Genomic DNA, 15,920 nt, shown 5'->3' with positions numbered 1-15,920 from the left:
GTCCTGATATTCAGAGTCGACTCAGAGATACCTTGCATATATTATTCTAATTACAGTTTCCATTTACAGTTTCCATTTACTAGTTAATCCGAGTTGACCATTATATGAAAACACCTGATTCATTCTTCTTGCCCTAAATAACTTCTAACACTTGTACATTCACTGTAGTTATTTCATTTACTCCTGGATACAATTCTGTTCATATATTAACAATATAAATATGCTACATTCATCATTCAGCTCTGTGTTCTCACCACACTGTCACAGTATACTTGTTAATCAATCTTCAGTATTCTAAAGTCTCTACTTGTTATAAGTCGTTCAGATAAACCAACAAATCTTCATCAATTAAAACACTATATTCAGAGTTGCTCATGTAACTTAATTATCTATAACTTTAAAACATATTTAGAATCCTTCTTTATAAGCTTTACTAGCCTTCTAACACATTATATCTATTTATATCAAATTCATCTATTTCTCATTCCTTAGTTCCCCTTGCATTATACACTAACTCTTTTTAACATAATAAACTCTGTTAGTATCTACCTCAGAGATAATTCATCTTTCACTTTACTCTCTAGTGCTACCCTCTTTTCATTAATTACTATATTATTTCACTAACAGTCCTTTTTGCTAACTTAGTGTACTTAATATACTGCTCACCTACTTCTATCTTTTTCTTTTCTTTTCCAAGGAGGTTTCAGGCTTCCCTCTCAGGCTCTCCAGGCTTTCTTCTAAGGCTTTCCTTCATCGGCTTTCTCCTGAACCTGCTTCTGATAATTTTCCGGAATTCTTGGCTACATGGGTCTGGCGTCCTTTCTCCGGCTTTAAATACATAGCTCCTCCTTTACTATGGATCATTCAGATGCATCTTTCTCTAAGAGGTCGTTACCTTTCCTGGTTCACTTAACTGTCTTCCATAACCTTTTTCTTATCATCCTTAGCCTTTCTGTTACTTTCCTACTCTTACCTATTTTCCCCTTTACTGTCTAGGGCCCTTTTTGCACTTCCTACATTTCTGCACTGCCCGACTTACTCTTCTCACTCTGCGTCTCCACGACCACCTCTTTAGCCACACCCTCTTCCTCTTGCCACTTCTCTCTTCTTTTTGCCACTCTGAGCCTCACTTCACCCTGACTTTTTTTTTTATGAAAACCCCAAACACGAAAGGTATCAAAACCTACAGTATTTAGTACCGTGCATGGGTTGAAAGAGAAGTATGGGGGGGGGGGATGCTGGAAACTTTGCTCTAGAGACTAAACATGGGTTTTACCACTTCAAGCCTCCAATAAGCAAAGTGGTGGTATTGCACCGGTTAATGAGAGTCATCTACCACCTACAACTACCCCAACTTTTTCTCCACCGTTTGAATCGCCTTCCCCATCCCCTCTACCAATCCCAGGAATTCACCTAATGGTCCGACTTTTCTATTTGTTAAAGAATTTACCATAATTATTTTGCTCTGTGTAAAAACTAAGCCTTGTTCCGTAATTTCCTTGTTTAGTTCTCAGGGTAGCACAATCCTTTCATCTGCCGTCCGTCGTCTCCCAGGATAGCCATTTTCCTCTTTTCACATTTGCGAAAATGTTGACAACTTACCAAAAAGCCGCCACAGTGACCTGGTATTTTTTCGACCCAAACACTAGCCTATCGGGACTTATATCCAGATGCCGCATATATCAGACGCGTCTTAATCACCTGCATTTCACCGATCCATTGTTCTGTTTCCAGTAACTCCTTTCCACTCGTTCACTAATAACCACTCCTTTCCTAGTGTGGGCCGCTGTTCTTTGTTTACTTTCAGTTCACCCCTTTTTCTCTCACGCATATACATTTATATGTTACTTTCTCTTCTATTCGACTGATATTCAGTTTGCACATGTGTAATCGCTTATTTTCTAAATCTAGTATTTCTCCCATATATGCTTCTCTTAAATATCAAAATTCCTTTCCATATCAAAGATTAAATTATTCCCAAATTACAAAATTTCCCATAACCTCTAGTCTCCATATTTGTAAGGCTGGCTTCTTATACCTAACCTCCTTTTTGACTTGATTACAGACTATCTTGTATCTACCATAGGCTTCTGTGTCGCCTGATAATTTATATGCATTCCATGCATTTTTCTTCTCTGCCACGAGTCTCATTAGTTCATTTGACAAACATTTAGGCCTAAACCTTGAACAATATTTCTTATGAAAACACTTGATTCACTTTTAGTAGCTTAAACGGTTAATTCCTTGAATGCTTCCACACTTAGAATTTGTTGTTGGTAACATCATCAGTGTACACAATTTAAAAACTGTCTGAGACCATTGTAGTCACCTTTACGGAAGCAAAAACCCTTTCCTTTACCCCTGATGGTAGTTACCTCTTTGAGTAAATCCCACTTCAGCACACTGTGAATACTGCCACCTAGTGGTTCCTTTATCTGCAAATTCTTAATATACGAATGATCACTGCTGATAACCGGATCAAGAGTAGTACCCTCTCTGGTTGCCTCTCGAACATGCTGCTGCAGAAAACAATCATCCAATAAATCCACAAAAGTCTTACTAGTATGCGAGTGACCAACTCACAAGTTCCATTCAATATCTGGGAAGTTAAAATCTCCTATCATAAGACATTCTGATTTACTAGCCCACTCTCTTTCTCTGTATTTCATTGTACTCATTCGAGTAATTAGACTCTTATTTTTGCTTTCGCAGTGCTTATGTCACACCAAACTGACTCAAGAGTGCACTGTCCATCTATATAAACTGGATGCACCTCTTTTGAAGTGCATCCAGTTGGCCTACAAAAGAGCTATTGACAATGAGATCCCACACCAAGGAAGAGGTTTTTGGTGTCAGCATACCAGTCCCCCTCCAGGGATAACCAGGCGTCAGCAGTGAAGGCTTCTATTTTGTGGGACACTGGAAGAATATAAGGAAACTAGAGACCTCCAGACTCCATGTAAAGGTAAGACACCCTGGAGTCAGCAACAGGTAGCGCAATCATAAGTGAGGAAAATTAAAACTGAATTTAAATACAGCCAAGGACAGTAGGAAACAATAGAGGAAGCAACCTCAGATGGGATTGTCAAAAATCCCATGTGGGAGGTCGTTCTGACGTCAACAGTATCCAAGTTTGATGATGGCAAATAAATTCAACAGTTGAGAAACAATCCAACTTTGCATTATTCATTACGCTTAAATCCTACCTGGATGAGATGGGTCTATCCAGGTCAGCAAGAAGACGAAATGCTTCCAGGAAGTAGTGGAGAAAAAACTTAGCAGCAAAGGAGAAAATTCCAACATGAACAGCAAAAATGGCGACAGGGAAGGAGCCGACTTCAGCACAATCCTATCCAGAAGGCAAGTAGCCATCTAGGTTAGCAGGAGACAACTGGTATAGCTTGGAAAAGGAGGAATCCAGTAATGAAGAAGTGGCCTTGGAATGTGAACACATCAGTTAGAGATTTAGAGCACGTGTGCCCTGTATATGAGGTTAGGAGTATTAAATAGAGCACCTGGCTAGCCCTCATGGATGATAGAGTGGTATAATCAAAGTCCTTCCCACACCGAATGGAAAAGACCGGAATTCGAATCCCGTTAATCATGCCAGGAATTTTTATTGGCCTTTATCACAACGTAGCTGAAATAGTCGGATTAAGGCGAGGGTAGCATAGTTTTTCCTTCTGAAAATTCGGGATTTTTTCCCAGCAAATAGCAAAGCATATATATGACATATATAAACCACAGAACACACGCAATTTACAGACATATTATATACCGCGCAATATGGCTCAATTTGCTGATGCACTTATAACCCTACAACAAACAACAACAACAACACCTTCTATCACACCTTTCATCTCGATTTATCCCCTCCCACTCTCATTTCTGCGTTTTTTGCTGTCAATTATGTGCTGGTTTACTTTATATTGGCCACTTATTTACTGAAACCTAATTTGAATTTACCTTTCCCCAACATGTGGTAGTTAATTATATAAACTCTTTCAAATATACTCCAAGCAGGATTCCAACAGCCCATAAATGTTTTCCAGAAATTAGAAGAAGGTAACATTGAATGAGGTATAATTTTGGTGATAGGAAGGACAAGAACCAGATCACAACAGAAGCCCCTATTTCGGATAGTATATTATAGATCACGGTAATAAATTATTCTGCCAAATGGTAGAGGGACAGTTTAGTTCAAAATAATTTGATGGTCACTATTTATAATTTATTTTGGTATAGGCAGTACAAAGTCAGCTTCCAGGCGTCATTTAGCTTATTCTAATACTGATATTAAAAGATATGGAAGAGTGCTTTCATATTATCAGCCACCTACTATAAAAACATAATTTAATTAGCAATTATATAATGCTAGGTAAATACTGATAGGAATTATTTTTTTTAATAAGACAATAATGATAAACTAATAATATTAAGTAGTTCAGCCATATACATATAAGGGAAATTTCGTTAGAATTTGAAAAAAAATACTTTATATTTTCTTGATAATCACCTTAATATATGTACGCTGATTATGTTAATCGTAAGCACTTAAAATATGTAAATATGTTATACTTACCGGTGAAGTAACTATCCTTGTCATGTTTCCTATTCTCAATCTCACTTAGAAAAACATCAGCAAAATAAACATTCTTATTCTTGGTATGATTCCGCTTGTTGACTTGCAGTTCATTGCTGCAAAATGCAAAATACTATGAATTATGCTGACAAATATATTTCTGCTTTTGTCGTACTATAATAAGATATTACTGTATTTCTTGTCTTAAAATGTTATAAAAACAATCTTCTTTCCAATCTAACGAATGCCCCAAATATTGCATGTTAACAATGACTAGGGTCATTGTGGTAAAAAAAAATGGATCGCGACAATTAAAAATATTACCTCAACAATCTTTCTAGCCACTCAAGATTTTCACTTTAATTCTCCCATCTAGGAAGAACATCCACGTTAGAACCATTTCAGCTGATATCCTTCAGAGTGATACTTTATCGGCACTGCTATTCGCCTCGCTGATCCCTCTTTAGATTGTAATTACAATTACAATCTAATTACAATCTAAAGAGAATCTTTAGATCCTCTTTAGATTGTAATATCTCCATAATTGCTTGTGCGAATGACTTAGAACTAGGGACCATTTCTTTCTCACCTGAACAAGTTGCAAGAAATACACTCTGTAATACTAAAATTGGAGCACACAGAAGGAATGACGAGAAATGCATGCATATCAGCAGGCGGATGATTTGCGTCGAGATATACAAATAAGTAACATACGGAACAGTGAGGAAGAAGATTCGGCTAATATAAAAACAAACGTAGAGATGGTGGAGTTCAAAGCAAAGTGCGACGCAGTTAACATGTTTCTATTTCACAGAAACCGACTTCAGAGTGCAAGGAGGTTCCAGACAATGCCGAGATGCCACATTCAAGAGCGATATCAGCAATTCAGCCACTTCGACAGAGTGCGGGATTCGGCCTTAGAGAGGCTAAGATGGCTGATTCGTCGTGTAGTTGAACATGTGGGCCGTGACAATAGAGAGCGCACATATATTGTTAGCAGTGGTTGCGGGACGGTCCGAATGGATAGTTGTAAGATGTAAAATCTTACATGTTAATATTTTAGAAATGAGTGAGATTTATTTAAAATAAAGCTTAGAAAATAGCAAAGTAGGACAGTAAACATTATCAGTCACTAATATTATTCTAGGTCACTCACAAGGAATTAAAAATTAGACTTTTTTTCTTTTTTCTTTTCTTTGATTTGGTAGTTGTTGGCGCATCGGCTTCTGTGGCCATATTGCACCTCCCAAGGTTTTTGCAGTACTTTGATCCAAGCCCAAGGCGGGAATCGAACCCGCGACCTTCGGGTTGCCGGGCAGGTACTTTACCCACTCGGCTAGCCCGGTCGGCTAAAAATTAGACAAGGTTGAATTAGAGAAGGAAGCGGTAAGCTATTAGCAATTAGGGATACATTTCAGTTCCCACCGTGGCAAAGAACAAACAATAACAACGGGAATGGTAACAGCACTACTGGCGTGCAGGTGCGAATAAATATGGCTCTGAAGAACAAAGACTGAACATTGTGGGACATCCCTTTGTCCGGTTACACCGAGATATCGGCCTTGTAGTAAATACGGGTCAAATTACTCCGGCTAGCAACCACATTTGCGTCTGACTGTCGGCGATGGCATGGTTGTTAGAGCATGTAAAATAAATCTGCTAAGTTTAACGAGGGGTGGCGAAGGTGACGGCGAACTTCAAAGCAGCGGATTGCCTGGGAAAAATTTGGAAATTTATTAAAATGAGCTCTGAATATACAGCTTGAGAAATTTTAAAGGACGAATAGGAAATGATGAAAGTTTGACAAAATGAGAAGATTGGGTAAACTAAAAAAAAAAAGGCGAGCAGGAATTATGAGGGGCGTTGCCGAATTGAGATGAAAAAAGTGAGTGAACGGGGAGAGAACAGACACACACAGTTGAGATTTCGTTGGTGTTTGTGGAAATGGGTTAGTAAAAACATAGAGTTGAGTTTTTGACGGTGTTAGGGAAAGAATGAGTTAAAATGAGTTACTGAGTTGAGTTTTGTTAGTGTTTTGTGAAAATGGGTTAAAAAGAACACAGAGTTGGTCTTTTGTTGGCGGTTTGTGGAGATGAGTTAGGAAAGACAGACGTGAGTTTTTGACAGTGTTAGTGGGAAAATTGAGTAATAAGTTGTGTGGGGTTAGATAAGTCCTGTCCTGTCCTGTCAGCCAGTTAGGAAAGATCTGACAAGGTAAGATGGAGTAGTGAAGGGTTAGATAAGTAAGTGCAGTCAGTAAGTTAAGAAAAGTCAGTGGAGTTTCATAATAGAAGAGAACGGTCGAGTAGTCCGTTATCGGAAGGCAAGGGTAGTGGCCTGTATGCAAATAAGTCAGTCCGTCGTCGGAAGGCAACGGTAGTGGCCCGTATGCAGATGAATGAAGTGTAAGGAGAATAAGCCTGTCCGACGTCTAAAGGCAAGGGTAGTGGCCCGTATGCAAATAAGTCTGTCCGTTATAGGAAGGCAAGGGTAGTGGCCCGTATGCAGATGAATGAAGTGTAAGGAGAATAAGCCTGTCCGTCGTCTAAAGGCAAGGGTAGTGGCCCGTATGCAAATAAGTCAGTCCGTCGTCGGAAGGCAAGGGTAGTGGCCCGTATGCAGATGAATGAAGTGTAAGGAGAATAAGCCTGTCCGTCGTCTAAAGGCAAGGGTAGTAGCCCGTATGCAAATGACTGAAGTGTATGGAGAAATAACCTGTCCGTTATAGGAAGGTAGTGAAAGTGGCCAGCGTGAAAATAAGTAGTGTAAGGAAAGAAATAACCCTAATCCATCATCTGAAGGCAGTGATAAAGGCAAGGCGCAGATAAGTGAGCTGAGAAGGTAAAGTTGTAATCCCGAGTCCGCCAGAATAGCTGAACCGAAGGTTAAGTAGCAGTATCGAAGACGAGCCCATAAATTCCTAAAAGACACAATGATGCCGTATCTAGACGTAGACTACAGCCCATGGAGAAACTTGAAGTTCTGAGATGAATGCAGTTGGTAAACGATGATGCCATTCCCAGACAAGGAGCTGAAGGCCCCAAAACGGAGAAATCCGATACGTAAAATTAAGTAAGTGACTAGTTATATAGTATTCTCCCTCACAAATAAAGGACTGTTGGAACTCTAATATCAGATTAGTATAATGTTTAGAAAGATGTTAAGGGAAGGATGTACAAAAGTATAATTATATATACATAAATATAGAGATAAATCAGATAGGAGTTTTGATTAATGTATAATTAGACATATGTAGCAAGGCAAAGGAGAGAAATTTGATATTTGTTATTAGTTATTGTCTAACATATAGGTATAATATATTTTGGAAGGGAAGGGTAGAGAATACAGAGAAAGAAATAGCCTTATGAATGTAGCTAACACTTGGGATCAGCATTAGTCCAGAAATTGGTGTCAAATGTATTATCTGTCTTGATTAAAGAAAGTTGTGAAATTATATTCCCCAAGACAAGGTGGAGTACTAATTAAAACGGAAGTTAAGAGTGAAATTCCTAAATCAATACATAAGGTAAGAATTTGATTTAAAGTGGAGAAAGGGTGTACCTAGTCCTCTTAAGTAATTATTGTTCATGTGTGAAGAAGAAGCTATAGCAGTTTTGTAAAGATATTAAGTTTGTGGTGTATAAAGAAATAACCTTTCTAGTGTAAAACCAATGTATTTAATTGCCAGATATAACTGATAATACATAGGCAAATTTGAGTAATAATAATATGTGCTTGAGAGTTGTTAATTTTTTATATTGTGTGTATAAGTGTAAATAAAATATTATGTTATATATTAATGAGTGTGTTGTTTGTCATTCTTGAACACTCAGCCTGTCCGAAGGGAGTTATAAATAATTAAGAAGTTCCCTTGGATCTGGAATTCTCCTGTAAAGTAGAGTCAGATGTGTAAGTGGGGAAATTAAAAAAAGGTGGATAAACTCATATAAGGGAACAACAAAATAGATAAATAATAATTAAAATAAAATATAAATATATATATATCATCTCATTAGATTTCCACCCCCCACATAGTGAAGCAAGAGAGAGGGCTACACAACGGAGGCTGATCTTATCCGTCAACCGGTGTACAAAAAATTTAAATTATTATGTTAGGGTTACCCATACGTGATTACATAAACCCGTATTTGTGTCTGTAAATTGCGTGTGTTCTCTGGTCGATTTTCCTTTTTGCTGGACGAAAAAAACCCGGTTTCTGTAGAAAAAAACCTTGCTATCTACGCCTGAGACCGGCTAGTTTATCCACGGTGTGAAAAACGCCGATGAAAGTTCCTCGCGTCATCGACGGGATTCGAACCTAGGCCTTTTCCACCTTGTGTGGGATGACGTTGACGATACCATTGTGCTACCGCGCAGCCGACAGGTATGCACCGCACCTACACTCACCCTCGTCGTCCACCGAGCTGTGATATCAGCTGGCTGTCATCTCATCACCCTTCGAACTATTGCACCCCGACTAGCAGAAGGGAGCAGCCATGCATACTGCCAGTGTGATACTGCAATGACCAGTATGATACTGGTCATTGCTTCGATCGCCTCTGACCACTGCCCATTGTCAACAGCGTCTGAAATGGTGCCACTTGGGATACAGAATGGCATCAAGTGGTGTTCAGTAATAAATCCGGCATCTGCCCAATGATCGCCGCATATACGTGAACGTAATGAACTGAGAGTTATTATTTAACGCTATACTTCACGCCCTGCTGGCGTGATGGTATGGGGACCGACCAGTTTTATGGTCTTCGTTAATGTTCGTCAATGGGAGCGTGACTGCTCGCAGCTATGTTGCCGAGAATCTGGAACTGGTCGTTCTCCCTTTTCTGACTGGTGTGCTTGATGCCATTTTTAACAGGGCAACGCCCGAATCCATACCGCAGGGGTTTTCTCTGAGTGTCCTCGTGTTATGGACGTACTGTATTGGTCAGGAAAGTCCCAGGATTTCTCCTCCAATCTAACACGTGTGGACCATGATTGGACGTCAGCTACAGAGCCACCTACAGCCAGTACAGACCACGGATATCCTGCAGGACCAGGTGGAACAGGCTTGTCGTAAGCACCGCAGGAGGCTATTGGACACCCGTACCCCTCAATACCGAAATGCTTAGTTCAGTATATCCGCAAGCGTGGATTTACATCATATTAATCTGTCCATTGTAAGCATCGTTTTATGACATCAAATGTGTTCCCACATATTAGCACCTCCAACTTTTATCACGCGCTACTTTTCTCCTTGGCTATTCTTGTTCCTTCGTGGTGTTCCAGTTTCAATGTTACAGTGTGACATCTATATCAATGGCTCTCTTCAAATATTTTATAATTTTCTTCTCACTTTTGTCTTGCCCTAAACCCTCAAATTCTGCTCATTTCGGAATTACGAAGCATTTCTTCCTTTTCAGTTGGTTGGTTGGTTGTTGGCCTTTCTTATGATATAATTGCATGTTTGGTTTTCTTGTATTTTATTTTGTTAATTTGTCCGTTTGCTAGGCGTAAAAATTAGAGTTTCGAGTATTAAAGAACCATGCAATCCTCATTTGAGACAGCCTAATTCAGCCACATTGTGAGGGGAAAAATTAATACAATTTGCGTGCGTCATTGGGAGGATTCTAACTCAGACCTCTTCCATCCCGTTTGTGTGGAAAAGGTCTGAGTTAGATTCCTTAATTCCGTGCTACTTGGCTATTCTTCTCCATTTCAGTTCACTCCTGTAATCGGCAATTCAGTTGCTCAAAAACATTGCAGTCTACAAAGATATTGGGATTTATGTTGACTCTAAAATTTCATTCAAAACATCTTCAAAATTCAAAGAATAAATCTCTTAATTTGCTTGGGAATTTAATGTTTATTCATTCATATTTACGTAACCGTTTGAATATATGTATATCCTTCTAATTTCATAATTTAATTATTTAGTTGTATATTGTATCCGGTATGATACAGTGGATCACTTAATGATCTTAAAAATTACATTACCGCAGCAAAATATTGTTAGATGTACGGCTCTATCCTAACTAAACCGCAACGAAGTGCAATCACGACGGACATTAGGAAAATTTACCATTTACACTTTGGCTGTACTGTAGGTCACCAAACACGCGTGCGTAGCACATGTTACTTGTACAGCTTGTTCGAATGGAATATGTGACTGGTTGAACACAATGTGGACATTTTATGGTGTTTGCTATACCAATGATATTGAGGGAGCCAAAAAGACCATGACGGTGACTGTTACTTTTGCAATGTAAATGTAACTCGATTCTCAGTGACGAATAAGCACAAGATTTTTTATCCAGACCTCTATTCAGCCTTGAAAACAATCTCTCACGATGATAGTATGCCAATTCCGGTACGACCAGAGCGTGGACCAGATTCTTTAGAAGACGAAATGGAATGTGACTAAAGCGCAATTGTTGGAGAACTTCGGGCAACCCTCGGTACACACCAGACGTAGGTATATCAAAACTGTAGCTATTTACCCAATATGAGTTGAATGACCTTATTAGAGAACGAGCCCTCTCCAAATATGAAGCCGAACTTCTCATCTCGAGGCTAAAGCAGAAACACTTGGTTAAGAAGAAAGTCAAACTGTTGCAATATCGAAAAAAAGAAGCGTTTTGGCGGCATTCTTTACAATGAACGGTCAACTCTGCCAAGAAACTGTGGAGTGTGTAGGGAATTTTCAGAAATTAACATTACATCTGAATGACACCTCTTCACACTGCTCACAATGAAGTTTCAAAACTGTTCTGTTCCTTTAATGTCATCCAACCCAATTTCCTACTCTTTTCATCTAAAGGAGACATGCTATAACATGAAGATACTATTAGAAGTAATTCAATACAAAATGTGTTTCGTATGCCTATGGAGTCATTCTAACGCAAGCCATTACATCAGACGTGATTGATTCAAAAAAGTAGATATCAGCTATTATCGAGTAGTTGCAGTACGTTTTTCGCAATGGATCCAATGAAAACTTTCCTTCTGCCACTCCACACTAAATTAGTCTAATGAATATATTTGTGCAAGCGATATTTAAATATGAATTTGACAGAATTTCATTGCTAAAATCAGAATCCAAAGTTCAGTGCAGTGAAAGAAGGACTCTATTGGGGGGGGGGACACAAATCAGAAAGCTACTGCAGGATGAGTTTTGTGTAAATGCCTCAGTATTTGAACTAAAAGCATGGTGGGCTTTCCAATGGCTGGTTGAAATCTTGTACCATGACATTCCGGACAAAATACCAAAGCAAATCATCTATACAACCTTTTTAAATTGTACATATTTTGTTTTTTACTATAGCGTACTGTACTATTTTAACTATGTATATAATAATACAATTAAAAATATAATTCTAGTATAGTTTAGGGCTAGAGCGTCAAGTTACGTAGGAAGTTGACTAGCATACAAGTTAGTGCAATTGCATGATTTCTGTAGGTAGTCAACTACTTAAGTAGTTATTAAATTGACATCATTAACTATATCTCATATTGTGAATACCTTCACAACGAGTTGCCATGATATTGCACTACCTCGAATAAGTAACGCTTCACCATAGGAGAAGACTTTTGTTACTTATTCTCGGCGGATACTATCACCCATAAGGCACCGTTTCGGAGCTTATTGGCTCCTCATCAGTGAGTATTTCTCCCTGATTGGAGATTCAACCTGATAGGGTGATGATACCCGCTGAGAATAAGTAACAATAGTCTTTTCCTATGGTGAAGCGTTACCTATTCGAGGTAGTGCAATACCATGGAAACTCGTTGTGAAGATATTCACAATATGAGATATACTTAATAATGCCACTTTAATAACTACTTACGTAGTTGGCTACATACAGAAATGATGCAATTGCACTAACATTTATGCTAAATATAATTATATAATATATAATATACATATTAGTGATAAAAATATAATAGACTGAGTTAAAACTGTAAAAAAAATTATATAAATATGATTTCATTAAAAAACACAAGACCGATCTGTAACCGGTGTCGTGTTTTGTAATTGTAAGATTCAAAAAATCTTACAGAATAAAAATAATAAGTTGTTTTTATTAATTAAGAAATAGGAGTTCTTGTTGCTAGTGAATACGAAAGTAATATCGTCTGATTTCAATAAATAGGATTTTTCAGCATGGAATATAAATTTAATGGATAGTAAGTAATAAAAGCAGAGCCATTAGCCATCAACTTCCGTTATAAGCGGGGAATAAACAGTAGAAAAATACTGTAAAGCGGCATGGGTCCAAACAACAACAGGCAAATTAAGGTTTATGCGAGATCGAACTTAGTAGAGACAGTCAGTCGTAAACAGGAAGTGGGTTCTTGACCAGCATATAAGTTTCCAAATATAGGTGCTGTGGTCAGGACATGTGATTTTCGTGGTGTTAGAACGCTACGGGGACAAAGGCGTTATATGACAGGGGGAAGAGTTGTTTTTTGAATAATCGGCAAACAGCAAAGGGCACACCGTATGGGAGAAAATCTGGTAGAATTGTAAAAAGTGGGTGTATGATAACACGTGCTACTCGGCAGGCTGAGTATAGGCCTTCTAACAAATCAAATGAGAAGAATTCGGAAATGAATATAGGATTGGAAGGAGTCACTGAGAATAGGCGTGGCGAAATCGAGAGTAAGATGAAGGAAAAAGGCAGTGAAAGGATTGGTTTAGGAAGACACAAAGTTGAGATTTTTGTGGGTGTGAGTGAAAATGGTTTAAGGGGCACAAAGTTGAGATTTGTGTCGGTGTGAGTGAAAATGGTTTAACAGACAGAGTTGAGGTTTTTTGTCGGTGTTTCTGAAGATGAGTTAGTCAGAGACACAAAGTTGAGATTTTGGCGGTGTGAGTTAAAATGGTTTAGTCGGTCAGAGTTGAGCAAGTGCTGACCAGTTTAAGATGGTATAGTCAGTCAGTGTCAGTAAGTTGAGTAGCTGTAGTATAAATTAGTGTTGGAGAGAAGAAAGTGGATCAAGTTAAGATGTAGCAGTTTGTCAATCCGTCAGCCAGTAGCAGACAGTTTTGTTTCAGTAAAGAAAGTTCAGAGTTTTTTACAGAGTTCAGTAAAGAGCAGAAGGCAACTAAAATAGTTGAGAAAGCAGAATACGGCGAAGTTAGCTCATTGTAGGATAAACAAGACGTCTGATGCCCAGGAGATAATTGAGCTGAAGCTGATAGAATCCGGAGCCAAACCGAAGGGAGAACAAACGTGCTGACCAGATGAAATGAATCGTTTTTAAGGAGCAAAGGTACTCGAAACCCAAGAAGCAAACCCGAAAGCTCCTGTCGAACTCTCCAAGGTTTGCGAGATGCGTCCAGATGGAGTTGACCTGCTGTTCACCGCGAGAAAGATGAAGGACATGCCGCAAAGCCTCAAGATAACTAAGTGGCTAGTTACATAAGTATTCTCATACACACAAAGCACTGTAGGAACTCCGAAATTTAAATAGCAGGACTTTTAAAAGATACTGTGTATAAGAATTACTCAGTTGTAAGGATAGGTTATTTTAGGATATGTGCTGAAGGACATTAGCCAGGGCAAGTTAATAGATATATAAATAATTTTGGAAGGGAACACATATATATAAAATATTTGAAGTAATTGATGCCTTGTTTATAATTGCTTGATAGGCTACAATTAAATATGTTTTGGATGGGAATTAGAAGTGAGTGATTAATAATCATTGTGATAAGTAAATGAATAAGTATTGAATTATGTAAGAAATAATAGAAAGAGGATTGATATTTTGTTATTAATGGTTTTAATTGATGCATGATCAATATATGTAGGAAATAATAGAAAGGGATCGATTTTTTGTTATTGATGGTTTAAATGATGCCGGATTGAATGTATACAGAAGGGAATTGAACGGGATTGGTATTGTTATTAATGGTTTTAACCGATGCATGACTAAGATATATATATATATATATATATACATAAGAAGATGAGACTAGATCATGTTGTCATATGTTTGGGTTTAATCATTTTGGTTTTGATGTATTCATGTAAATATGTACAATAAACTGAATTTTATATATAACCTTTTGTGTGTTTTTTTGTTGTTCTGAGTACCAGCCTATCCGAAGGGAATTAAATACATCTAAGAGCTTTTCCCCTTGAACCTAGAATTTTCTGTGAAGTTAATAGTCAGATGCGCAAGTGGGGAGTTATTGTAAAGGAGAACTAATCACAAGGGGATAGATAAAATATATAAGAAAAAGGATATACGAAAATAATATGAATATACAAATATAAATATTATAAGAAAAAATCCCCACCCCCCACATAATGGAATCGTCTTAATTAAATTGCACTGAAACTATTAGCAGACGTATATCGAAACCTACACGCGATAGATAAAAAAAAAATCGCGGAGAACATATTTCAAATCAGCAGTGAAAATTGGTTTAGAAAAGTGTTTGTATATCTTTGATCAAAAAATGAAATGTTTCATTTCGTTTGCCAATAGTGTTATCTTCGTGAACACTAGTTCAGTAGAAGGTAAAATATTATAGAATATTTGGAAAGAATATGGTTCTACTAATGTTATGCCGAATATTAAAATAAAGACTGCTGCTTACATAAAAAATGTGGTCAAACTTTTTAATGAGTTCTTTAGAGGAGTGTACTTCGCCAATGCAGAAGTCAGTGGCATTAACCAAGGAAAAAATGTGAGTGTATCAAATGGATCGATATCATTAGTTATCTTCATAAACATTTCATTCATATATTTCCACTCTGGATTTGAACGGCTGAATCGTCTTCCAAAAACCATGGCAGCAATGACATTCGTGGTACTCAATAAAAGATATTCGTCGTTTAAATCTTTTGGGTCTGCATTGAAACTTTCAATCTTTTTCACAAAGCGGCGTACTTCGTTCTGTAAAGGAAAAAAAAAAAAAAAAAAAAACATGATAGTAAAATGACAGGATATTAAAATGCTTACTTAATATTTTATACTGATTTGTCAGTATTTTAAATATAGTATTTTATATAAAGTTTCCAGTATAATACCAGCCAAAACACATTCATGCTCCTGGAACCATTGCCGAACGATTCGTGTCCTGTGACATAACGCATTATTCTTCTGGAAATAACCTTTCCCATATGTCCCTTTGACAGCGCTAACTGTAAATATGAATGGATGTATTTGGTTGCCATTAATGTTTAAGTGGGATATCGTATTCAAAAGTTGATCCACGGTTATTAGGATACATTACGTGTGCCACGAAGACCACACACTATCACTTCCATCACCAGCCTGCTGTATCGACACCTAGTACGAGAGGTCGACTAATTCACAGTACTGCTTT

At 37.8% G+C, this 15,920-nt stretch overlaps 1 protein-coding gene across 1 annotated transcript in view; it reads right to left on the bottom strand.

Annotated features, from left to right (window-relative positions):
• Nucleotides 1–15,920, bottom strand: part of LOC150088498 (cytochrome P450 2C21-like) — an 88,981-nt gene that overhangs the window by 11,376 nt on the left and 61,685 nt on the right. Inside the window, exons 5-6 of the mRNA XM_090370193.1 lie at nucleotides 15,189–15,487; nucleotides 4,583–4,698 (exon numbers count right to left, since the gene is read on the bottom strand). Of these exons, the coding sequence (XP_090226319.1) occupies nucleotides 4,583–4,698; nucleotides 15,189–15,487 (415 nt within the window). The remainder of the gene's footprint in view (nucleotides 1–4,582; nucleotides 4,699–15,188; nucleotides 15,488–15,920) is intronic.

The sequence above is a fragment of the Mastigoproctus giganteus genome, chromosome 3 (assembly GCF_048544385.1).
Source record: "Mastigoproctus giganteus isolate SK-2022 chromosome 3, ASM4854438v1, whole genome shotgun sequence".
In the NCBI taxonomy this organism is placed as follows: domain Eukaryota; kingdom Metazoa; phylum Arthropoda; class Arachnida; order Uropygi; family Thelyphonidae; genus Mastigoproctus; species Mastigoproctus giganteus.
The sequence above is the reverse complement of the archived record's forward strand: the minus strand, read 5'-3'. Positions and strand labels throughout refer to the sequence as shown.